At 45.1% G+C, this 26,466-nt stretch overlaps 1 protein-coding gene across 1 annotated transcript; it reads left to right on the plus strand.

Annotated features, from left to right (window-relative positions):
- Positions 1-20,818: 20,818 nt before the first annotated feature.
- Positions 20,819-23,939, plus strand: LOC121342003 (gap junction beta-2 protein-like). The gene is made up of 2 exons (XM_041416054.1): positions 20,819-20,937; positions 23,240-23,939. Exon 2 carries the CDS (start codon positions 23,262-23,264, stop codon positions 23,937-23,939), a length of 678 nt encoding a protein of 225 aa, XP_041271988.1. The 5' UTR covers positions 20,819-20,937; positions 23,240-23,261.
- The last annotated feature ends 2,527 nt before the right edge of the window (positions 23,940-26,466 follow it).

Raw genomic sequence — 26,466 nt, forward strand, 5'->3', positions numbered from 1 at the left:
ACCTTTCTTAGTGAAGTGAGAGTCTATATGTGAATGCTAGGCAAGATTTTAAGTAGGAACTTATAAAAAGCTTTTTCAAGTTGAGACTACATCCAAAGTGCGCATAACCCCTAGGCACCCCTCATTCCCATCCAGGGCACAGATGCCCTAATTCTGTTGTCCATACTCTAATGGAGATAGACAGGAAACTGTGAGTGTGTGGCAGTATGTGGCTGTGGGAGGGGTGTGCTTGTGAAAGCAGGGGAACCTGAAAGTGAGAGGTGGGTGCAATGCAAAGCAGCTATGTTGTCATGTGTGCTTCCTGTTTTGGGCTACTTCTCACCATCATGGATACACTGACCTCGGTAGAGCTAAGTTTTGGGGATTGGTTTGTTTGTTGTCATTTTACAAATGGATTGGCCTCACTATTTTTGTATAATGGAACTACTCTTCCAAGGTGCAGAACAAAGAGCAGGTATCCTTAGGAGCAGATATTGCAGAGTGCCCTTTTCCTCCTGCTTTTGTATCACATTTCTCACAGGTGCTAGCACAGCTCTGTGTGTGTCCATGCTGTAAGAGGGCTTCAGTGGGTTGGTTGTTTTATTTGTGACTAGTAAAACCCTAACAGGGAGCAGGCACAAGCAACAGGAGAGAGAAAATACCTAGAGTCAGCTCTGTCCCTGCATGAGGGCCTGAGCTGAGCCCTGCCGTTTATCTATTCTCTTCCACTGGCAAACTCCTGATCTTTCCTGCCTTCGCAGCACATTTTCTTTTTCAGTCACTGTTGTGAAAAGAAATTGCTGCTAGTCTTCTGAATGTGTCTACCAGCAAGCTCGAGGAAAAAGTATACACAACTATAGTATACTAGTGTATATTATTCTCTCTGCAAATTTAAGGAAGCTGATCCCTTAGGGTCAGGAAGGTGGGTGCTCAGGCTGTAACTTGCTGGATCACTCCCCAGGTGCACAAGCAGAGTGGTTCCAGGGTGTGAAGATACAGCTAATTCTCTTCCAGGACTGTGTTTCATGGAACAACTTGAGACTTGACTTTCATCTGGGACATCTGTGGATCACATACCATGTCGTGAATATGAATGGAGATCAGTTAATAATTATGCTTGACTGTGTCCTACCTCCTTAGTGATCAATTTGAAATAGCCCTATGCTGAATGCCAACAAACCTGTGAAATACCTTGAGGTAGATATGTTTTCCTCAAATGGAGGAGGAGTAGTTTTTCTTGGTCTATGATAATATGCAGGCCTGCAGAACCCCAAATGGGGATATGATGATAGCTCTCTCTGTGGTTCTTTTTCCTGCTCACAAGTTTTCAAACACTGAGTTCTATTCCAACAGTTAGTTTTTTCTAGAATGTCAGTTCCATGCCTGCTTTTCTTTTCATCTTGGGTAAGTGGGCAAAGTTTCAATGAATAAATCGGTTGTGTGTGGTCCTTTGTAGGCCAGCACAAGTCTGTGTGTGGCCATGTAAATGGATTTGGTTGGGACGTTTCCTGTGTGGTAGCAGGATCTGGTAAGGTGCAGTCTGGCAACACTGCCCTGTTGGTGCGGTGCCATGGCAGCCAGATGGGTTGGGAACAAATGTGCCAGTCCCTGTCGAATCTGCACCAAGGGCAGCTGTAAATCAAAGAGCCAGAGCTAATCCAAGGCACTAAGCTATTGATCATCTCAGCAGGCAAGACCAGTTGTGACTGATGTGTTTGGCTGAAATATTTCTTCTCATTCTATGTACAGCCTTCATTATGAACACTCTCCTCTGAAATATCCATAATTTCTGTTGCTGCCAAGGTAAAGTCCCTGACGGTTTCAGTGCTCTCTTTAAATTATTCCTAGTAGATGGCACCATGATGAAATGACAGCTTTAGTGACTTGTTTCTCCAAGTCAGCTTCCCCCTGCCTGCTGCATTTTGTGGCCTCAGTAGAGAAGGCAGCTGTGTTTAGTAGGGTCACAGTTAACCCTTTCTGCAGGGAAAAGCCGAGCTCTTTTCTTGGTTTCCAACTTCCTGTGCCTTTCCCTACTGGCTGAGGCTGGCTGGGACTGCTCTGAGATGCAAAGCATGCCTGCCCCCAGACATTCTCGGTGTTTGTCCTTGCTCCTGCCCTGCAGCTATCCCTCTGGGAGAGGGTCTCCCTGGACCTCTAAATCTCTGACCTACTGGTGCCTGGTTTATACTGTGCTGGCACCACCATCCTCCCATGGTAGTCCAGCCAGTTTTCTCTGATGGCAGCTGGCTCAACTGTCTCTGCCCATCCCTGCTGCTGTTCCCCACCCTGTGATTTCTCCTTTGTTATGCCTGGGGCAGAGATTGCTTAAATTGGTTTTGATGCCAAACAATTAATCAGAGCCTCTGGAAAAGCTCTCTTGCAAATTCCCTGCATCCCCTCCCACCTTCTTGTCTTGCTGTCCTTTCAATAGGCAGGAGCTCTGACTGCCTACAAGGGCAGCAGCACTGGCTGCTGGACTCTATTCCTGTTACGCTCCATGGCCCTTGACTCCAGCACCACTGCAAACCCTGCTCCATCCTTCTGTCTCCCTCTCAGCCCAGCCCCATTGCAACTTTGACTCTGTTTTTCCACTGACCTAGGCCCATCCCGGCAACCCTGCATGCCAAAGATCTAAAAGCAAATGAGACCAGCTGTGGGATGGTCTGAACCCGCTCTCCTCCTTTTGCTCAGTCAGGCTGCCTCCCCTGCGCCAGGTGCTGCAGCCATGAGCTCTCTGCTGCCAGGTTAGAGTCACTTTGGCTCCCCAGCCCTTTTTGTGGTGTGTGTTGTGTCAGCCCAGTGCCTCACCCACCCCTGCCCTGCAAGGACATGCTGGGAAGCACTGCCACAGCCAATATGAGGCAGATCTCTGCTCCTAACTGCCTGAAATGTTTTTCTATTGCCACTGTTATCTGTATTTCCCTTACCGAGACAAAGCTGTATTACAATCCTGCTGAAATAAATCTATTTCATAGAATTGTAGAATAGTTTGGGTTGGAAGAGACCTTGAGAGGTCATCTAATACAACCCCATTGCAATGAGCAAGGGTATCTTCATCTAGATCAGGTTGCTCAGAGTCCCACCCAACATGACCCTGAATCTTTCTAGTGATGGGGCATCTACTGTCTCTCTGAGCAACATGTTCCAGTGTTTCACCACCCTCATTGTAAAAAATGTCATCCCTATATCTAGTCTGGATCTGCCCTCCTTTAGTTTAAAACCATTACTCTTGTCCTGTTGTAAGGGGCCCTGCTAAAAAGTTCATAACCATCTTTCTTATAAGCTCCTTTTAAGGGAGCCTTCCCTTCTCTAGGCTGAACAGTCTTAATTCTCTCAGCCTGTCTTCACAGGAAAGACCTTCCATTCCTCTGACCATTTTTGTGGCCCTCCTCTGGACCCACTCCAACAGGTCCACACCTTTGCTGTTCTAATGACTTCAGAGCTGAAGCAGCCCTGCAGGTAGGGTCTGGGCAGAGCAGAGGGGCAGAATCCCCTCCCTGGCCCTGCTGCCCACCACTGGATGCAGCCCAGGACACATTTGGCTCTCTGGGCTGTGAGAGCACACTGACAGCTCGTGTCCAGCCTCTCACCCTCCAGCACCCCCAAGTCCTCTGCAGGGTTGCTCTCACTCCCTTCATCCTATGGATACTTAGGGTTGCCCTGACCCAGGCTGGCTTTGTTGAACCTCGTGAGGTTCCCATGGGCCCAGTTCTTGAGCTTGTCCTGATCCCTCAGGTGTGTCACTTGAAAACGTGTTGAGGGGGAACTTGATCCCACTGTTTATATCTCATGTCACTGATGGAGATACTACAGAGTATTCTGAGTTGGAAGAGACCCACAAGGACCATGAAGTCCAACTCTTAAGTGAATGGCCCACATTCAGACAGACCACCTTGGTGTTATTAGCACTATGCTCTAACCAACTGAGATACTCTCAGTGGCTTAAATTAAAGGTCATATGGTTTTGAAACCGCCTGCCATGGCAGAGGAAAGGGGATATTAAACAGTGTGGTCCCCATATGGAGGTGGTCCCTGAAGGACACCACCTTTTACCAATTTCTTTTGGGACATTCAACCACTGACCGCTCCTTTTTGGATATGACCATCCCAACCTATTCCTCATCTAGTGAACAGCATAGCCATTAAATCCACCTCTCCATTTCAGAGAGAAGGATGTTGTGAGTGACTGTGCCAAAGGCCTTACAGAAATGCAGGTAAATGACAACTGTAGCTCTTCCCTAGTCTGCTGCTGTAGTCACCCCATCACAGAAGGCCTTTGGGTTGGTCATGCAGGACTTGCCTTTGGTGAAGCTGTGCTGGCTGTTTCAAATCACCTCCCTGTCCTCCATGTGCCTTAGCACAGCCGTGCTCTCAGAGAGCATGGCCTCTGAAGCCAGAGGGATTGTCAGGATGAGATGCTACCCCACACTGGCCACTGCTGTCCCCTCAGGTGGGCCCATGGGCAGAGACCATCTCCACCACAGCAAACTTCTTCGTAGGGACATCGCATGGGGCTGCAGTGAGAGCGTGCCTGGTGTGACAGCCTTTCTCCTGCCAGAGGCAGTGTGTACACCCGTTTTCCTGAACAGCCCTCTATTGTCAGGCTTGTATTTCTCAGCTTAGGCAGGTAAAGGTGGATGGCCTCCTTTCAACTTCCACAGAAGCTGAAAATTGGCTTCACAAAAAAAGATGGGGGTGGGGTGCAAATAAGATTTCTGCAGGTTCCCACCTGCTTGTCCCTGCACCCCTGACACTGTTCTGGAGTACGACTGCTTCTCCAGCACACAAGCAGAGCCGGGTGGCTTGGGTGGACTTCTCCAGAAAGAAGCACCCAACACTGTGATTGACACACAAAGCAACGGACAGGTGGGTCCGTGGGAGGAAAAGACAGGGAGAGGTTCTTGCAGAGCCCTGACTCAGCCATCAAGTCCCAGCAAGGGCTCCAGTCAGCACCCTGTTTCATCCCTGGCAAGAGGCATGTGGACAGGAGTGCCTCTCCCTGTGCCTTGTCACCATGGCCACCACCTGCCTGAGCTGCTAGGACACCCATCAATGCCAGGATTTGCACTTCAGCCTCCCACACCCGCCAATGCTCTGACCATCAGGTTGGCCCTTTCTGCAAGCTTGCAGATATTTCAGCTCCAAAGCTCCTCGCTGTCACTCAGCAAATCCCTGTTGATTCCAAGCAGGCTTGGGCTGGGCCCTTAGGAAGGGTGTAACTCCTTAAAAACACTGCAATACCACTCAGATGCTTTCTGCACTCCCTTTTTGCAACATCAATCCCATTTCATACAGCAGCTATTACCTCCTGGCAGCAGATCTCCACGTTGGGTTCGTAATTCCCGGCTGAGGCCGTGTCCACCGACTGCTGGCAGGGATGGTGCCCTGGTGCTGGGCAGGCTGAAGAGCCTACACTGATGTGTGGTCATGCTCTCAGCCATTTCAGCCACTTCCAGTTTCTCTTGGTGGCTGCAGAAAAGAATTCATTACTTAGAGGAGGAGGGGGATAAATCCTTAGAATATTCTGGCTTAACAAATCCAAGAGTCTTTTTTTCTCCTGCTGTGTTGGATGTTGGGTAGCCATTTATTTGTGTATGAGCCCATGAATCAGATAAACTTGGGACAGCAAGATCAGTAAAGCAGGAAGGTTTTACACCCTGCTGGCTCCCAACCCAACAGAACTCTTAGTCCATGGCAGTCAGGTTGACTTCCTTCAGACCCAGAGGCAGAGCTGGTTCTACTCCTAACAATCCACAGCAGCATGGTGCAGCCTTTCTGTATTAGCAAAACCACAGTGGAGTCCTGGCTAATCTAATTTCTCCCAATATTTTACACTACCATCTCCTTGTTATAATTGACATGATGCGCCTCTCAGGCCAGTGGCCCATCTCAGTGATGCCTTTGGGACATCTGGGAAATTTATTAAACAACATCTGGCAAGTATTAAACAATGATGGCATCATATAAAGCATGATAATGGCCTCAAGAAAGAATCCTTTGATGTCACCTAGGATATATGAAGAGCCTGGAAAGAAAATCAACTGGTGCACCCTATGGTCCAGGTAAAACTCCCAGTATGTCCCTGGGGCTAAAGTTCACAACAGTGAACCTGGAATGGCTCTTGCAGCTTTTAGCCAGATGTGGGTGACACAGGAGGCAGAATTTAATCCTGTTATTAGGAATGATGGCTTGGGTTTAATTGAAATATTGCCCAGAGTGTGTTCAGTTGAGGGTAATAAAAAAACGTTTGAAAGCATCCAAGAGAGGCTGTCAGAAAAAAATTGCCACACTCAGCTGTTTACTCAGTGTTCATTTTTTTTTATCTGGTAAAAATTTAACTAGTTCACCAGTCCCTGCAAAGTTTCCCAGAGCAGATAAGGCTTGTGCAGTGAGCAAGAACACTCGTGTCTCCCACACCACAGCTGTCCAAATGGAGCTGAACCCAGCTCTGATCCCACAGTTCCAAACGGAGGCATAATGAAAATAATAGTTTGTATTGACACAGAATAAGTGTAGCAAAAAGTAGGATTCCCAGCAAATGTTTTGAAACCTGGGTTAAGGACTGAAGTTTTGTTTTGGTATCCCTTATAATTATTTATGTTTAAAGGGATATTTTCAGCAGAAGAGACTGATAGAAGATAAAATCATTAGATAATGAAAGATAATTAATTTGGATCAGAAAAGAATTAAGGCACATTGAGAAATGATCTTTTTACCAGTAGCAGATAGGTGAAAAATAAAATTAATTTCAAGGAAAGACTTTAATTCCTCATCCAGCTCCCTGGTTTCCAGTGGTTTGAGCACCTTCAGGAACAAGAAGTGTCGAGGCAGGCACTTCAGTCAGCTCTGCTCTGTGCCCTGAGGTGAAAGAGGGACAAAAAAAAAAAAAAAAAAAAAAAAACAAAAAAAAACCAAACAAAACAAAAAAACACAAAACCAAAAATATTTAGATGTGTAAAGAAAAAAAATCGCTAATGAAATAGATAATTATATCATCCAGTTGTGCTGGCGGGTGGGACAGGTTCAGCTGACCTTAGGGGTCAGAGACCTAAAGGGGGCTCTCAAAGACGCACGTGATTGCTGGCACAGAGCTGGAAAGCGTGTCCACACCCAGCAGAGGTGAGAAGTGATGACCAGAAACACCTTCCTTTCTCTTGGTCACTGTAAGGAAAAAGAGCAGCACCAATGAAGTAACTTCTTCACTTGTTCACAGACACATGAAACTGATAACCCAGAGCTGCATTTACTGTGCATTATTTCACAGGAATTAGAGCTGAAAGGCGAATGCTGCGTAACTCAGTTTTACCTCCTCACAGCCAAGAGGGATAACCTTGATTCCAAGCTTCTTTGTGTTTATCCACTGCTTATTGTAAATATTAAAGTCGTGCTGGAGCTTCCTCTGCAGGGAGAGCCTGACTTGCCAAACTGCCACCCACGCTTTCCACCTCTGGCATTTCCCCTGCTCTTCCCAGAACCGAGGTGGGGTTGATGTGGAAGTTATACGGGGTTACATGGAGAAACCCCTTGTCCATCCCTCTGGTCCCTCCAGCGGCAGCAGAGAGAGGAGTTGTGGATGAACAACATCCACAGGTGATAGTGGAAGCCCCAGTGAATTTAGGTGCCTGCAGGGCTGGGTGGCAGCTGGATGGGGGTTTCCTTTATTACAGCTCTGAACTGAGTAGGTGTCTGACATCTGTTTAAATCCTACCAAGTACCTAAATAGTCTCTTGGATATCATCCCAAAACCTATCTAACCCCTTTATCACTGTGTAGGAAACCCTGATTAGCAGTCAAAGGTTTTGGCAGTCAAAGACATCCTACCAGCTAATCACCAAGCAAAGGGAACACTTCACAGCCTCTGGAGGACCGACCTGTACAGCTGTGCTTCCTCGGCCCGGATGGTCTTGTGACATCAAGTGGTTCACACACAACTCACCAGCTTAATTTACTTCTCAGCAAGCTAACTCTCACTTTTTTTTTCTTGGGTTTTTGTGGGTCTGTTTTTGTTTTTGTTTTTTGGTTTTTTTTGGCTTTTTATACAGTTCTGGTATTTTTGCAGTGTCATTCACCCAAGAGCTGGGAGGTATTACCCAATCGACCACTGAAGAATAGCCAGCTATTAAACATGATTAAAAGCCAGCAGAAAATGCATTGCTTCTTGATGGATCTGTTAGAAAGATAGGAAGAAATGCTACTTTTTTACACACTTACTAACCAATGAAAAAATGGTGAATATTAGAAATAAGATGTCACAATCTGCAAATCTGAAGCAGCAACAAATTCGCCTGGATAAGATTTCAGTTGTATTTGACTTGAAGAATGCTTGAAGAATAAGGTCTTCCTCATCTTACTTGAGAATTTCCTGTATCAGAAAGTCTGCTTTGGTTGACTAAATTAATTTTATATTTATCTTGATAAAATCCTGGAAAACTCCTGGGGTAGATATACTTCAATTAACCTAAAGCTTGGGTACATTATTTTAGGTTATTTTGGTAAGCTGTGTGTGCTGAGAAACCAATTTGAACATCGGGTAAATTCTCAGCACTAGCCAAACCCAGCAACACTGACAGCAAAAGCCTGAATATTTGTTATTTTGGGGTTTAACTGTAATTTTCAGAGGGTGGAGGACACCACTGAGACTGAAACATGTTGCTGAAGTGATTCCTTTAGACCGCAGGGCTCAACCCACATGTCCATCTAACCTCAGGAGAAAGAGGTGAGAGTACCTGCCCCTCCGGCACAGCTCACAGGCCTCACTAACAGTCCTGGGCTGTGGTATAGAAATGGAAGGCTTTCCAGAAAGTGGTGGATTTCAGAAATCTGGCCAGTAACTTCTGGGCCTAATTGGAGAGTATTTAGACAACTTTCCCCTTCTCTTCCTTTGCTCTCTGGAATTTCAAAGGGAGCACAAGCTGTTTTATTCCTGAAGCTGGACTGTGGTCACAACTCTGTCATAGCACATGTCAAATAAGAAAAACAAAAAAAAATAATTAATTTAGCTAATTTTAGAGATCATGCTGTGATTTTCACATCAGCAGGCAGTGCTGTTACCTTACTGGGTAGTGCTGAAAGTGTACTGAGTACCACAGAAAAGGAAAAAGAGATGCAAATACAGTTAACTAGGCCAACTGGAGCTATGCATAGCTCAAAGGGCATGAACAATCTTGTTTTTTATGCCCTTATGTTTTTTATTTCATGTCTCTGAAGTTATAGACATGCATGGAATTTTGCTGATTTACAGGCAAAATACCTGTTCCTGGGACGCACAATGGGCTGCACAACAATGCAACATGTCTTGACACAAGGAAGAATGACCTCACCTGGGGCTGTGGGCTGCAGTTTGGAAATAAAGTGTTTTAACAGCAATTATAATCCCTGTCAGGAACTGAAAACTCTGCGTGTTCTGATCTTGAATGGAATTTCCTTGTGGCTTCACATAAATGCTGTCAATCCAAATAAATTCCAGTAGATTCCATCTCTTTTGAAATAGTAGAAACTACTGCAAGTGATTTATGAGCACCTTTGCCTGATGCTCTACCCATAATAATAAAATATCTATCAGTAAAACACCTGGTGTGGTTTAGACCTGATTTATTTTACACTTTACCCACGAACTAGACATGTACAGAGTTGCTGTAAGGTTGTTTTAATCCCATTTTTCTGGTGTCCAGACAACATTCCCTGCACAACTCAGGACAGCAGCCAGTCCATACCAGGCAAATGCCAGCAGGAGCACTGTGCTCCTTCCCCACGCTGACCCCTCTGTGAATGCCTCCTGGTCTCATTTCGGTTTGGAACCTCACAGCCTGTGGGTCACCAAGACCTGAAATTTGCCTCTCTTCCCATCCTCTCTATTTTTTCTGAAACCCCAACATATTTGGGGGAGCAATTTTTTCCTGCTTTTTTTTTGCATTTGTACATGTAGCTATGTGCCAAGACAGCCCAACACCCAGTTCCTCTGTGCTGCCTTGACCACGAAAGACATCCCAGTCCTTCACTGGCCAGACTGAGAAGGGACTGCACACCCAGGCTGGAGAGAAGAGAGTTATAAATCCTAGCACACGTGAGGAGCTCTGGTAAGGAAGCCCCAGCTAACACAACTCAGCAGGCACTGAATATGTGGGGTTTGGGCACTTGCCCTTGAGCACACCTCAAGCAATTCCAACCTCTTTTTCAAAATGCTATCCTTTTATGTAATCAAATAACAAAGGAAGAATTTTTTTCCCCCCATGGTCAGTTTATTCTGCCACCCACCATTTACTCATAAAAATGTCAGCTCAAACAGGAACCGCCCAGCAGCAGGCCTGTGATGGTGCTGAGAAAGGATCTCAAATAAGGAACAGCAACCTGGAAAAAGATTTATTTCTTAGCAAAAGAATTATGTACTGACCCATTAAATTATGCCAGCAAGTCACCAAGCACCTGTTCAGTTGGAGTCCTTGACTTTGCGCCAGATTTTAAGTAATGAGAGTATCTGGAAAATAAAAGCATTGCAAATGACATTGGTTTTATTGGATGTCCACCTTTCCCTGCCTGAAGCAAATCCCTTTATGATGTACTTAAATAAAATGAAGAGCAGAGGCAGAAACATTCCTGACCCAAAGGGATTGATTTTCCTTCTTTTGGGATGCTGGTTGAAAGAGATATTTCTTGTATTTATCTGGATTTTTGTAATCCTGAATGTCTACATTTCTTTGGAATCAGCCCGGTGACCTTTCTGCTGTGTGGCTCTTTGCCACTTCTTGCCATATTTCCTCTGTTTCTTCCATGTCTGCAAGATCCTTTCCCACAGATCTCTGCAGTGGGCTCTGCTGGGACTCCTGTGGAGAGCAGCATGATGACAAGCAAGGAGGAGAGACACTGGTACCTGGGACATTATTTTCCCTGGGGCTCCACCACCCTTTGGAGACAGAAATCAAGGACTCCTTCCTCATATTCATTTAGCAATAATTGCTGATCCAGTCCTAAATGATCTAGTCTCTTTGATTTGTTCCAAGTCCAGCTGATTCAGTCTATGTGTAGACTTAATAAACACCTGAGCTCTTTTCCCTGGTTCTGTGTAGTTAAAATGCAGCTGCAGAGAAGTCCTTGAGATATTTCAGGGAACATCCTGAAAGTTTGCAGCTTACCTTCTTTTCAGACCTGCCAGTACAAGTCTCCTCAGACCTTGAAAGTCATCTTCCACCACCTAGTCAGACCCAGGGAAAAGCCTTTCTTCTCTCTAGGACCATTCTGCACACCAGAGATTTCTTGGTACCTGTCTAAAACACAGAAGTGAGACAAATTCTCAGTTTTTCCAGCCTGTGGCAGATGCTGGCAAAAAGACTGGGGAGAGTGACAGGGCTGAAAAGGCACTGTCCTTTGGGCAATGAAAAGGGGGTATTAGAAAAGTCAGGACTGGGAAGAGCACGTGTAAAGTCTGGAAGGATGTCAGGGAGAGCCTAAAATAGCAGACAGATTATTTAGGTTACTGGGGCAAGAGTTCCAGGGATTTCTTCACCAGCAGCCTTTGTACCCCAAGGATACTGCCATGTTCAAAGTGTTCTCCACCTCTTATTGCACAAAGCAGGGGAAGAGCCAACATCTTTACTCCTTTCCAACCTGTTACAGACAAGAGTTATGAACCAGATAAATACAAAACCACCACTTCACTTCTCATAACTATTCATAATAATTAATGCTGTCATCAATTATTGACTCATTTCATGAAATACTGGTTCAGTCTCTAGTTGTTATCTTCAACTGTCATCCCAATTTATCAGTAAGGGTCATAAATTATTAGCATTGATCATTACTTAGCCCTTAAAAATCAAAAGTTCTTCTATTTATACCTAACATTTGTTTATCACCTGCAGAAAATGCAGGAAATTAATACAACAAACCAGAAACGCTTGGGCAAGAAAAGGGTCACACTGGCTCATGAACATTTTATTCTGCTGCAGAACAATTATTTTAGTAAAAAAGTTGTTGGGATTTTGTTGTTGTTGTTGTTGTTGTTTGTTTGTTTGTTTTTTAATGTTAGCAAGGCATCTAACATTTTCCCTGGCTTAACTCATGCATTTAATTTTGAGGTTTTACATACCAAATATACTATCTGAGACTTGTGCTGCTAGTCTGGAGTTTGTCTGTACCACAGAACTGAGAAGAATCCTTCTAAGCATCAATGCCATGGTGTAGTCCAGCTCCATATCCCCCAAACCCCAGAGAAGTATGATCTGCCTTCCTCTGACAAAGGAAACTGCCCTCGGCTCAACAGCATTTTTGTGTATTTGCTCTTTGGTTTTGTGTCTGGTTGTTTCAGATCAGCAGAATCACTCCAGCAAGCTGACCTGTCCCCACTCTGCTGGTAACATTTCCCTCTTAGGTATAAGGTGGGAATAACCTGGATGTATACCCTTTTTTATTACATACTTAGTGGCTCTTGGCCAAAAAAGTCTTCCTGAAGCCTACTTCAGCTTCCTTTATTATTTCCTGTACAAAGCAAAGCCTCAGAGTCTTGCAAAATTTCTGTTAACTTTACAGCTCCAAATTGTTGCCCATTGACCAACAGAACTCAAGCTTGAGCTTGCAGCTGCCTGCTTGGTTCCTGTCAGGACAGGAGCTCTCCAAATGTTGTCTCTGCCCAGGGGCACCAGTGCCAGATTTGCACACAGCTTTGTGTGCTTCAGTGCCCAAGAGCTCTTGGGGTGCTGCAGATTTTGCCCCATCAGCATAACAATCTTACTCTGTCACCCTGTTTTCTTTTAAAATCTCCTGCACTAAATATGGCTGTTGAAAGTCAGCAGATTTTGAGCATTCTCACAATTATGTGCATAACCCCCTTGACATGTGCTAAATTTTTTCCAGCACTCAGTGGAGCCCTTGCTCTTGGATACCCACAAAGGAAGAGAGAGCCACTTGGCTATGCCACGTGAAGGAGCCATCTGATGGGGTGTGTGGCAGGTGTTCCACAAGCCGTAACTGCCAGGAAAAAAGCTTTAAAGTGGGAAATGAAGAAAACCTAGGGAATGAAAAAACAGAGAGTGGGCATTTGAGAATTTGTCTTGTCCATAAGTCCTAGGGCACAGCCTGGTTACATCCCCGACAGCTTCACAAGCATGTTCTCATCTCCAGGAAAAAGCACTGGGCATGGGGATAGCACCCAAAGGGCCCCGGGATTGTCACTGACTGAGAGCACCACACAGACACCCGACCTCCAGGGCACAGCTGTAACCCAGCACGGATCTGTTGGAGGAACATGTTGGTGTGGGCTTGACAGAGTTCTGCCCGGAAAGCTCTTTTTAATAGTCACTGCTGTTATGAATAAAAAGTTATCTATTTTTGTTTAAGGTTACAGAGCTAAAAGCGGTTAGATCAATTGCTGTTAAATTAGCTTCATTGTTAAGAGTTCTTCTTTAATTGCCCGTCAATGGTTGGTGATTTAGCCATTGTCCTCCTGATGCTTGCTCGGGAGCAAGACATGGACAGGGCAGCATCAGGAAAATGGGAGTGGCCTGAGACCACGTATGGAGATGAGAAATGCACTGCTCCAAAAGCTTCCCGTTTTCCAAGAAAACCCCTAAAAACCACGAGCCGATATAGAATTAGGGGACCCTAGGTGATGTCTAAGGATGGGTGTGGAGTCCAGTGCCTGCTTGAATCCTTTTTGCTTCTCACCCTGACCTCAAGGATGTTCACTAAGGAGGGGACCCGAAGTGTTGGACCGAAAAGTAGGAATCTGTGAATCTCCCGTGAGGACGCAGTCCCCAGCTCTGCCTGCAGACCAGCGGACAGAGCTGCATCACCCTCCTCCTCCGTGCCACTCTTGGGGACAGCGGCGGCGTGGGCGCGACCTGTCGATTTCTCCCCACCTGAGCTGAATGCCTTTAATAAAGGCATTAAAAAGGAGAAAGATCTCCTGCCCATTTATTTCAACTGCTTTTCTTAATTTTGTTAACAGCATGAGATTTCAACTGTATCCCTTTATTTCCTCATGACTCTTCCTTCCCAGCTCCTTTCAACTCCCAGTGCAACTCCTTTATCTCCAAATAGTTTAGCAAGAGGAAATGTTTCCCATTATATATTTGAGTGCAAGAGATGACTTGGTTAATATGATGCATACATAGGTGCAACCAGCTGGTTACTGAATCATCCTATTCTTGTTTTAAATCTGATTCGAGACATGAATTTCAGACCCTGGCAAACTGCTGGATCAGTCACGTAGTCAACAATTTGAATATTGACTAAAAAACCCAAGATAATGTACTCTATTCTGATTAAATTAGAACAATGCAAAAGATGCGAATCCAGCCCAATTTCCATGGAGGAATCATGCATCGTTCTCACGTACTGCCTGCTTTCCCATCATCCCCATTGAGTTCCTGTCACTGAGTCCAACGATTCACACCAGAAATTTTAATCACAATGCTTCCCACCGACATCTTTCCCTTCTCTTCGTGGGGTGTGCAAAATCAGATCTTTTCCCGTTGCTGGCATCCAGCCTCTCCTCAGTCTTTGTTGGCTTTGTATTTAGCAGTTTTATGGCTGTCCATAAAGGCTCCATCATCTCAGCTTTTAGCAATTTCTCTCCCTAGCCTCGAGTATTTGCCACTGATGTCTCTCATTGTCTTCTTCCTACCCTTATCTGTGAATAAGTAAATGAATGCGGGTTTCTTGTATTCTCTATATTCTCCAAGAGACAGAGAAGGACAGAACCTCCTCAGATAAGCATCAAAGATTAAAAGTGTTCCTGGCAAACCTGAGAAGTTTGCCTGAACTCTAATAGTGCATTCACAGACATGGAATATGCATGGCAAAAGGTGGGAATTGGTCAAACTGTAAGGCCTGCTCCTAGCTCTGGCTGTGCCCTACACCCTCTTCTTTGGGGAGAGATTATTTCTGAGACACAGTGGAAAGCATCTCCCCAGACGCAAAGAAAATCACAAAGCTCCTTTATAGACCTTGCTCTGCCCGTTCCTGGCCTTATGGTGCATCTTAGTGACCCCCTCTGCCAAAAGGTATCACTCTCATATGAAACTCCCAACCTGTCACAAAACTTTTTTGTTTGTTTGTTTATTTTTTTTGTGCAACAGGTAGGAAATAGGCGTCCTACCCACTTACCCGTGAGGGGGTTTGAGCCTTTGTGCACAAGCAGGGCTGTGGAGCTCAGGGCACTGGGGACCCTGGGAGCTGCAAGGCCAGCTGGGCCAGCCAGATGCCCCCCTGAGGGGACAGGCGGTGGCCCTGAGAAGGTGTCTCTGGAGCTGCAGAGCTTGGACAAAAGACCTGAGTAGTTGAGGGAAGCATACTTATCTATTCGAATTAGGGAGGAAAGGTAAAGAGCTACTACAAAGAAAATTCTGGTTGCCACAGGGGGTTGAAACAAAGGATCGGGCAGCTATTGACACTTTAAAATGTGTCGCTTAAGTGTTGTGTTAAATTGTCTTTTTTACAGCTGGACTAAATGATGAAACCTGTTTAACTTCCTTGTTATCCTGCCCAGGCAAGAGAAAAGGTAGAACCCATGCTGCTTTATGAAATAAATTTGGAAGATGAATTTGAGGAGCTTCTGGAAGACAACTCTTACTCGGAGAAGTAAACCAGGCGCTGTGCTCCTCTCCAGAAGTCTCCTGAATTATTTGAACTAGGCAGCAAACATAAAAGAAGGTTGATGTCTTCTGTGCTGTTCTTTTGTCAGGGTCTCAAGCTTTGTCTGGCGGAGAAACCTTCGGAGACTGTAACGATCATGGGATTGATGCCATGGCCAGAGAACCGAGACTCACCTGCGGCAACACCGACATAAAGCAGCATCTTTGTTGCCCTTACATCAGGCTGAGTTTGCAAAGCACGCTGGGTGCTGTTTTCACACACAGAGCAGCCTCTCGATCCCTGATCCTCCTCCTACAGCACAAACCACAGCAGTATTTTTATCACATTAACATTTTCTTTGTAAAAAAAGCTGAAAGATGACAAAGTAATGAATTATTTATGTCAAACAATGAAAGTTTGTTCTTTGTAAATAAAATGTTCCCTGAAAATGACACATGAGCCCATTAATTCTGTGTGGGGAGGCAGGAGGCAGAGCTCTGTAAACTTTAAGACTTTAATGATGTGTAATAGGCATGGAAGCTACATCTTTATGGATTTGAGCTCCTACAACCATGTAGTTGTATTAGCCAGACCTTGCCAACAGCACTTCAGGCACTTTTCTATAAAATAAAAGGCTTATTTTTTAAAAGGCTGGGAGGGCAATTAAAGTGCATGTAATAAAAATGACTGGCTATGTATTTCAGACACTAATATACATGTAAAGATATGGAAGGAGACAAAATGATTTGCTCAAGGGCTAAGCAAGTATGGGATTTTTGGTCATATAATGACTAAAGTGAGTGTTTGAACAGCAGAGCAAACTGGTTACACATGCTGAGTTGAAGGTGCTTTTATTGCTGATGTTAGTGCAAAATGCCAGGTGTGACATGTTTAATCCAGCCTCAAAGAAATGAAAACTATTTCCAAAGTGCGGTCTGAGTCTCTAGCTGCATTTCCAGTTGATAAATGACAGTTGTGCATGACAAGTAGTGAGTAAGCTGCTAAGTGTTGAAAGAGCCCCATTTGAAGCAAAAGTGGTGAATAAGGAAGTTGCTACACTTATGAATCAGCAAAAATCAAAATCTTTGTGAATTGTAAAAGTGATGCTTTGTGGTAGTCAAAACTAAACCTGACCATGAGGAACGGATGAGAAGCAGATCTTATCCAGTGTAACAAGACAATAAAATTGCAAGTGAACCTGGGCATCTGCTGATGCAAACTAATACACAGTGTGAAAATTAGTTCAAAATACACCTATTCAAGTGTATGGGTGTAGGTGTACCCCAAGAGGTACTGTTCTAATTTCTAACAATGCTTGGGGAAGAATCTTGGTCTGACGATGAAAAAATTAACGTATTGCTATAACGTGTCTGAAAAATGAAAACAAGTAAACAGGAATTACCAGAAAATGATGGTAAATGCCATAGGAAGCATTGTTTTGTGAACTTACAAACTGCACAGGTACTTGGACTGCTCTTGCAAAAATGACCCACATCACAAGTTGTGATGAGAATCATGAAGATATATAACAGCTCCTGCATGGAGCTTCAAAAAATTAGGCCTTTCAGCACAGAATAAAAGGGATAGAGAGAGGATATGACAGAAGTTTATGCACTCTTAAAGGAGATGAACAGGAAAAGATAATTAGCTATTATTCCCAATGATGAGGACTCAGGAATGTCCCATGAAATTATATAAGAGCAAGTTTTCAGGAAATGAAAGTTTTTTCTCTTTCACCACACATAATTACATAATTAGGCTACTGAGTTAATTACTCCAGGATAATGTGGATTTATATATATATATATATATATATATATGGTATAAATATTAAATATTTATATAAGCCATATAGAGGTGACATCAAAACATAGTTAGGCAAAGCAGAGAGTGAAACAAGTGCTATTAAGAATATTAAAATTATAGATCCAGACAGAGCCTCTGGAGGTGCCTGGGGCTGTTGAATGCAGAGATGAAAACACAGTCTTTAGAAAGCCATAGGGCATTACTGGGAGATGATGCCAAGATTTCTGCTATCCTGAGATAAGCTAAAAGCTGTTTGTGAGTTGAGGAAGTTACAACAGTATTTATTTTCCTATTTTTATAAAGCTTTTATTTCTGCATTACTTTATGACCCACAAGAAACAACATTTTGTATATAAAAGAACACTTAATAGCATTCACCAGCTTTAAATCTATCTCTTGCTTACAGATGAACCTTTAAAAATTCCAGAGCTGTTAAATCTTGTCTCTTGCACCTCCTGCCAATGAGACAGGTGTTAAGAAAAGTGTATGCAACAAGCCTGTAACCCTGGATTTATGCTCTGCCAGAATCCCTGGCTAAGATTTCCCTCTCCTTCCCAAATAAAGCATTACATATGTGAGTAAGCAAACAAAAATCAAGTAAACTGAGAGTAGCACTCAGCTTTAACATAGAATTTATTTGATTGTAAATGAAAAACACTGTGGCAGTACTGAGCAACACGAGCTGTGAATTTCTTCCAAGCATTTACAATTACTATGTATCAAACTTGGGTATCATTTCATAAAACATAGTTAACTATTCGAGATCTTTCTTTTTAGATTATTTAAAGGTCTTAGACTTCAGTGAAGCTTTTAATACTCTCACAGTGCTCTTCTGAACAAAATATCCAGCACACAGTTGGATAAACGTGTCATGTAAACATGGTGAGCAACTGGCTCATGGGTTGGGCACAAAGGGTTCCAGTGAATGGGGTGACCTGGGGTGATCAGACTGGTGACCTGTCACTACTGGGGCTACACAGGGCTCCATCCTCTGCCCTCTGCTCTTCAACATCTTCATAAATGACTTGGATGCAGGACTCAAAGATACACTAAGTTCACCAGTGATACTAAATTGGGAGGAGCTATCTACTTGCCTGAGGGCAGAGAGGCTGTGCAGAGTGACCTGGACAAATGAGAGGGCTGGGCAATCACCAAGCAGATGAAGTTCAAGAAGGGAAAGTTCTGGATTCTGCACCTGGGATGGGGCAACCCTGGATGTGCAGACAGACTGGGAAATGAGATGCTGGAGAGCAGTGCCACACAAAGGGACCTGGGAGTCCTGGTCTGTGACAAGTTGAACATGAGCCAGCAGTGCCCTGGCAGCCAGGAGGGCCAAGCCTGTCCTGGGGGCATCAGGCACAGCATGGCCAGCCGGGCAAGGGAGGGGATTGTCCCGCTTTGCTCTGCTCTGGGGTGGCCTCACCTCCAGTGCTGGGGGCAGTTCTGGGTGCCACCATATAAAAAAGACATTAAACTATGGGAGAGTGTCCAAAGGAGGGTAACAAGGTGGAGAAGGGCTTTGAGAGGAAAACATATGAGGAGCAGCTGGTGTTACTTGGTGCATTCAGCCTGGAGGAGACTGAAGAAAGACCTCATTGCAGTCTACAGATTCCTCATGAGGGGAGGAGGAGGAAGAACAGACATTGACCTCTCCCCTTTGATGACCAGTGACAGGACCCAAGGGAATAGCCTTGAGTTGTATCAGGGGAGGTCTAGGTTGGATATTAGCAAAGGTTTTTCACCCAGAGGGTGGCTGGATACTGGAACAGGTTCCCCAGATAAGTGGTTACAGCATCAAGTCTGACAGAGTTCAAGAAGTATTTGGACAATGTTCTCTCACAAGAAGTGTTTGGACAATGTAACGTGGTGTTACTCTTGGGTGTCCTGTGCAGGGCCAGGAGTTGGACTCAATGTTCCTTGTGGGTCCCTTCCAACTCAGAATATTCTATGAAGTCCAACTTAACGTTCTAAACCTCTGAGAGCAAAGCCAAAGTAATTTTTAGTTTTGCAGATACAGACACAAATTCAAGTTTCTAGTAGTTGTTATCTATACAAATTACTGTATCAAATTTAAATATTATTTAAGTCCCTACTGATGAAAGCATTTCTACTCCCAGACACATGTCACAAAACCAGGCCCAGTACTAGGTGCAATATACAGAGCTTTACTTCAATATACAGTAACAAACACAGCATTTTCAGCAGTACTTTATATACTCAGACTAATTTTTATTATTTTTCCTACACATGCTTTTCAACACAGCATTTATTTCTGGTAGGAATTTTTGTTCAGTGTTTTGAAAAGCCAAGATTCTTTACTAAGTTATAATCAAGTATCATTTAGTAGCAGTCTTGCTTGGTTGGATGCTTTGGGTGAAGTGCAGACAGTGTGAGGCTAACCTGAGCCTAACAGCAACACTGGGTATACTTTATATGTTACAAGCAAAACCCAAGGTAAGTGCTTCTAGTGCTGATACAAGTAATTCATGCCTGGCTGGCCTGGACTTTGTCCACAAAACCTTTCCTTAAAGATGGGGCTTGAAGAGTACTATAATAAGAAGAAACTTTTTTTTTTTTTTTTTTTTTTTTTAATTGTGAACAACAGAGCTCAATCACCAGACAAACACCCAATGACAGATCTTCACATGGCAAGTAATTCTGATTTGAGTCACTCTTTATACTTCCTGCTAGATTACTTTCTCTCACAAAATCAACTTTAATCCTCACTCCCTTTGTGCAATAGCACTGAAATCAAGGCTGTGCACCCTAGTGAGGAATTCCTTTTCAAAGGAAAACCAAGCATGTTACTTCTATCCTGCCTTTAGCTGCCTGATGCCCTTGTTATCCCTACATCTGGCTACCCAGAATAATTTTTAATTATCAGTTCATTAGCTAGTTTACCTACTCCTGGTCGTCCAAACTCAGGCCTTCTAAGAAGGTCTCTGAGGTTTCTCTGTAGCCCTGCCCCACCCCAGAGAAAATCTGTGGGAACCGCGTTTTATCTGAACATTGTCCCAACTTTCGCAAGGTGACGATTTCCTCCGGCTGCCACGGCTCAGGGGCAGTTTCGGAGCGTCCCGCGGGGCTGATTTCCCTCCGGACGTGTTTTCTGCCAACACTTGGGAATCAATCCCGGTGCCGGGCCGTATTTGCAGGGTACCGGGTCCGTTCCGCCCGATGCGCGCTCTCTGCTCATGGACACCCCGGGCGAACCCCAGGGCGCTCCCGCGGGGGCACCGTCCCCAGTCCCGCTCGGCCGGCAGCAGCTCCCGCCCCGCGGGCACGGCGGAGCCCAGCACCTCCGGCTGCGGCTCAGACCCCGGCCCGGCCCCGCCCCTGGTTCCCACCGCCGCCTCCGCGGGCGGCCGGAGGAGCGGGGCGCGGGCGGGGGCGGGTTAAAAGCGGTAGCAGGTGAACGGGGAGGCACCTTAAAGCCCGGGGCCGGAGAGACTGGGGCCGTCCGCTCCGCAGGCGCCAGCAGACCTTGGAGCAGCGCGGAGCGCCTGTCGCGTCCCGTGTGTCCTGCCCAGCCGTGCTAGAGGAGGGTCCGGAGCGGATTCCTTGTGTCCTGCCCAGCCGTGCCAGGTGAGAGTCCGGAGCGGATTCCTTGTGTCCTGCCCAGCCGTGCCGGGAGAGGGTCCGGAGCAGCTCCCGCGTGCCGCCCCGGTGGGATCGAGACCGAGGTTGGGATTGGGCTGTGCGCCCCTCCGAGCGGGTGGCGATCCGTGTGCTAGAGCGGGGCTCGGGTCGGGGCCGTCCCGGTGGGTCTGGGGCAGCCACGCCGCAGCCCCGAGCCCGGGCAAGCCGTGCTTGGGCGGGGGCTGCCAGCCCGCAGCCCCGGCAGCGGCGGGGCCGTGACTGCGGCTGGCCGGCCCGTTCGGACCGCGCAGCCCGTGCCGGGAGGAGCCGTCGGACCGCCGAGCCAAAGCCGGTGTTTGCCGAGGGTGCAGCGGCAATCCTGCCGCTGCCCTCCGCTGAAGGGTCGCAGCCGCGCGGGAACTCGGCGGGATAAAGGTCGGCGCGGACGGGAGGGAAGGGCTGGGATTCATCTAGCTACTAACCCAGAGTGGGGATTTAGAGTGGTATTCAATAACCGTGTCTTGGTTGGCAATTTGGGGGTCTGGGTAAATTGGCTCACTAACAACCAATTGCAGTGTTTCGGTAGTGGCAGATGAGAGGGAGAAAAGTTTTTTGCTTCCCCCAAAACTTGCAGCCTTGGTTCAGAACTGCAGTGTGAGATGGCACTTGGAACCCAGGCTGTTCAGCTCGGCGATATGCACTTCCCAGACTTTTCTTCAGTACTGATTAGCTTCTTGTGAAGATTTTATTGACTCAGTTTTAATGACTGCGCAACAGATATGAGGGAATTCTTACCGGAATGATGCCGCTATCTCATCATAACCTGCAGGTTAAGTCAGTGTAAAATGTTGCATTAAATGGTGCCAGATTCAGCAGAGACAAAGCATGAGAAGTCTCAGGAATTCCAGTCATGTTCTCAAAGTTGTTTTCTTTTTTGCCTTACCCAATTTTACCTTTCCGCATCACAGTAAATCTGACCTCTCCCTCTTGCCTCCAGGCTTGTCTGTACAAGCTAGGCCCTCGTACCAAGGATATGTGTTGGGGCACGTTTTGTCCTTTGGTTGGGATGTAACTACACCAGGGTAAAAAGTTCTTACTTTTTTCCCCTCTCTGCTGTGTGAGAATGAGAGATTTTTGTAAACTTTGGGCCTGTGTTGTGTTGCAAGGTACCATGCTCTTCCCACAGCACACAGCCAGTACCGAGAGGAGATGGAGCTGTTATCCATGGCCTGTGTGGCTCTCTCAGTCTGGCCTTGACATGATGGACCAGCTATGCAGGATCCCAGGTCGGGTTTCAAAGTGTTTTCTCTAATTCATGATCGTTTCCAAATGGCTGCAATCAGTGAAAGCTGAGCCCTGAGACTGAAGTCTGAACTTCAGCAAAACTTACTTTCAAAAGGGCAAAGAGTGGATTTTAGTTTTTAAGACTAGGAGGAAAGCTGAAATGGAACTGCTCTGATGTTTGACTTTCTGTATTCTGCTGGAGTGTGATAGCATCTAGAAGATCAACATAAACTCTTCAGCTGAGGGCTTTTTCTTCTCAACTCTGTGACTCTGCTTGCCTCCTTTTTTGGATGACATAGCAATGAATGTGGAAGGGCAGGCTCTGCTCCATCTGCCTTTGCCTGCTGGTTTGTGCTATATAAGCATGCAGCCCTGACAGAGCTGGCTTGAGGCTTCTCACCAGTGTTGGCAAATTCAAACGTTGTACTTTTGAGATTAAGGGCCTTGTCTGAGCTGTGACAGAAAGCCTTGGAGGCCTGCTGGAGGTGTCTGTGTGGGGCAAGGACTTCTGCTGAAAAAGGCCAAGTAGTACTTACCTCTGGGACAAAGAAAGCACCTCAGCCTTCTAGGGCTATGGTGTTGGTAAAGAAATACTGTAAAAAATGCTAGAGAAGACTCTAGTTTGTCTAGATGTGGCTTAACTCGTGCAGTGAAAGTAATTTCTATTGCTTTAGGAAGTATACTGAAAGGCAAAATGCTGACCAGAGTCCACCACAGAAAGGGAAGGAGAACACAGAGGATGTACAGAGGAACTGTAATAAGATGTACTTATTTCTTGCCCAAAGACTTGTTGAGTAATGCACTGAGGTGTTGACTGGGACTGATGCTTGTCCCATCATAAACTGATGGAGAGTTTAATAAGTTGTTTGAATCCACAAACATATGGCTGACATAAATGAAAGTGACTTACACTTGCCTATGGCTCTGGAGAGACTGTTAGGAGGAAGTTTTCTTTTTTACAGGTTTAGAGTTGATTTTTCACAGTTTGAAAAGTGACCCTTCTGTGTATTGTGTCTTCCTGCAGGTAAAAGGACACAGAAGAGAAGATGGACTGGGGAACTCTGCGGAGTGTTTTGGGAGGTGTAAATAAGCACTCCACCAGTATCGGGAAGATATGGCTCACAGTCCTCTTCATCTTCCGTATCATGATCCTGGTTGTGGCTGCAGAGAGAGTCTGGGGAGATGAACAAGATGACTTTGTCTGCAACACGCTTCAGCCTGGCTGCAGGAATGTTTGCTATGATCACTTTTTCCCCATCTCTCACATCAGACTCTGGGCCCTGCAGCTGATCTTTGTCTCCACACCTGCGCTGCTGGTGGCCATGCACGTGGCTTACACTAGGCACGAGAAGAAAAGGCGGTTCAGAAATGGTGAGAAAATTGATATTGAAGAGCTGAAAAATCAAAGGATTCACATTCGGGGCCCCTTGTGGTGGACATACACCAGCAGCATCTTCTTCAGGATCATCTTTGAGGCCGTCTTCATGTACGTGTTCTATTACATGTACGATGGCTACCAGATGCCCCGCCTGGTGAAGTGCGATGCTTGGCCCTGCCCCAACACTGTGGATTGTTTTGTGTCTCGGCCCACTGAGAAAACCACATTTACTATTTTCATGCTTGCTGTATCTGGGATCTGCATGTTGTTGAATCTGGCTGAGTTGTGCTACCTAGTGATAAAAATTTGCACGAAAGAATCCGGGAAACCAGCAGTTTTGAAATAAGTCCCTGGTTTCAGGATTTACTGGCTCCTCATTTCCTTTCAACTTTCTTAGGCGTAAGAAAACAATAAACAATATTTTCATACTCAAGGAAAAAGATAAAAAATGAATGTTCTTTTGTGTTTTAAAATGGATAGCCTCCCTGGGAAGCTGATGCTGAGGCAGGTTTTAAAGATCATAAGGTAATTCAGCATTCCTGCATCCACAATTAGAGAGCATGGCCTTCTGGCACCAGCTTCTCCAAGTATGCCTGCTTGGGATCCTATTGTTGGGACAGTTAACTCTTCAAACACTGGGAGTGGAAAGGACCAGAGAAGGCTCTAGTGCCCAGAGGAGATCCAGAAATCACAAACACACTGTCTTGGCTCAGAGGCAAAACAGTATCCAAGGTTTTTGGCGAAAAGTGGGGTAAAGGATTCTTTGGGGCATATCACAGATTTTGAGAAGGAAGAAGACAGGGAGGTGATTGTGTTTATACTAGGTGTCCTCTCTAAGTAATCTGGAGAGCAAGAAAATTGTGTAGGAGCACAGATACTCTGGCAGTGCATGCTGTCAGCTTTGCTGGGCACCAGCATGCTTTTTTCTTCTCATCTTCTTGCCTGCACTGAGAAGCATTTCCTTAAGTGTTGGGGGTGGCCAGTATCAACTGACTGTCAATGCTGCAGCCCCATAGTCACAGAGACTACAGCAGTGGGAGCAGTGAAGTTAATGTTTAATTCTCTTGATCAGATGAAAAAAAGGGTTGTCCCCTCTGGGGGGAGGGAGGCAGTGCAACAACTTCTCTTGTTCTCTCACAATACTGAAGAATCTTGGTACAGTAGACTTCATCTGATAAAGATGTTTTACCACCTGACTGTGCCTCACTCAGCTGTATACTCTTAATACTTTATTTTTTTCCAATAAAAACAAGAAATAAATGCCTTTTTTTTTGTTCTGCTGGTTATCCAGAAAAAGTGCTTCAACTTACAGCATGATATCCAGTGCTCCTTCCATTGCTCCTTTTTTTTATATCTAGCCTGCACAGCTTTTTTCATAAAACCTTCTCCCTATCTGAGGTGCCCTTCAAATGAGTTGAGCAAACCACTCTCAGTATCTCTGACATTCCACATAGTGAGATTAAATCACAATTACTTTTCTTAAAGTGGGCCTAGCAGGAATTACAGACAGCTTGGAGAGCTAAAATAGCAAAGGGACCCAATCAGAAATGAGGAGGAACTTAATATTTTTTTTAAAGTTCACACTGCTGTGCTGTAAATTGTATATTACTAATTTGCAGAACTATATGAGTCATTCTCGTCTCAAAGTCTCAAAATGAGGTGTTTTATGCCTGTAATGGGCAGCATATGGCACTTAGGGCAACAGAGTTGATCTCCCAAGTGCCAACCCATTGAACCCACTTCTAGAAAGATGACTGTTTCTCCTCCTTAGCTTTAATAACTGGCTTTTGCCCAAAATGAATGAGCACTAGCTCAGCTTCTCTATTTGCATTCATCTTTTACTGTACATTTGGATTTGTCACTGTTGGAGTAAACAAAGCTGCATGAATTAAGATCTATAACCCTTCACTGTGCACTGAAAGTGGAGCATAAATAGGCTTACCTTGCTTGTGGGCTACATCCAGTGTTACAACTTGACTGCAGAGGGAAATCTGTCATCTAAGAGGAAAGCAAGAAAACCATGAAAACACCATCCTCAGGACCATGAAAAAAAGATAGAAGGTCATCGATAATGAGCTGGACTGGAAACTTGGACTGTGAAAGCATCCTTAATTCAACTGCAAAAAAACCAGTTTGGCACATACCAGGTTTGTGCTTGATAGAGCTCCTGCATTATTCCATGTACATGTACAAAGAGAGCAAACTAGTCCCAGTGCTCTAGTATTACATTCTTTTGTAACAAGTTTTATATTTTTTTCCCCTGAAGTTATAATTAAAGCACTTTTGTGGTGTCTGTTTTCTGTATTACTTATACATGCTGTGTGTTACCTAATGTGTCTAATAAAAATCTGTTTACCATAGTGGATAATGTATGTACCAATACTATAGCCAAGGGCTAGTGTAAGGATTTTGGCCTTCTGCTGCAGGTTCGTGTTTCCATTGGTTACACTGCCTGTTGCTCTGAAATCTTCACTTGCAATCAAATATGCTGCTTTCCTTGCAACTGGAAAAGGCCAATGATAAACTTAACCAGCTCCATAGGGAAAGAGTTTGTTTTCACCATCTACCTTTGAATTTAGCTGGAACTTGGAATGAGACACACCAAAACTATTAACACTAACACTATGAAGTTATCTTCAACTAGCAGTCTGGCAACAAGATTATCAGACAGCAAAAAAAGATAGAACTGGGAAAAGGGTTTGGATGTAGCCAAGAGAGGGCTTTGATCCAGAACTGCAGCATCAGGCAATGATAGCTCTGAGATCTGTGCATATTTAATTTGGCTGAATAGCTGCTTTGTGAAAAAAATCAGATACTTTATAGGAACATGGAAATTGCACCTATTTCTACATGTGCTACATTGCATAGCTGAC

This window comes from Onychostruthus taczanowskii, unplaced genomic scaffold, assembly GCF_017590055.1.
Source record: "Onychostruthus taczanowskii isolate IOZ18803 unplaced genomic scaffold, ASM1759005v1 scaffold50, whole genome shotgun sequence".
Taxonomy (NCBI): domain Eukaryota; kingdom Metazoa; phylum Chordata; class Aves; order Passeriformes; family Passeridae; genus Onychostruthus; species Onychostruthus taczanowskii.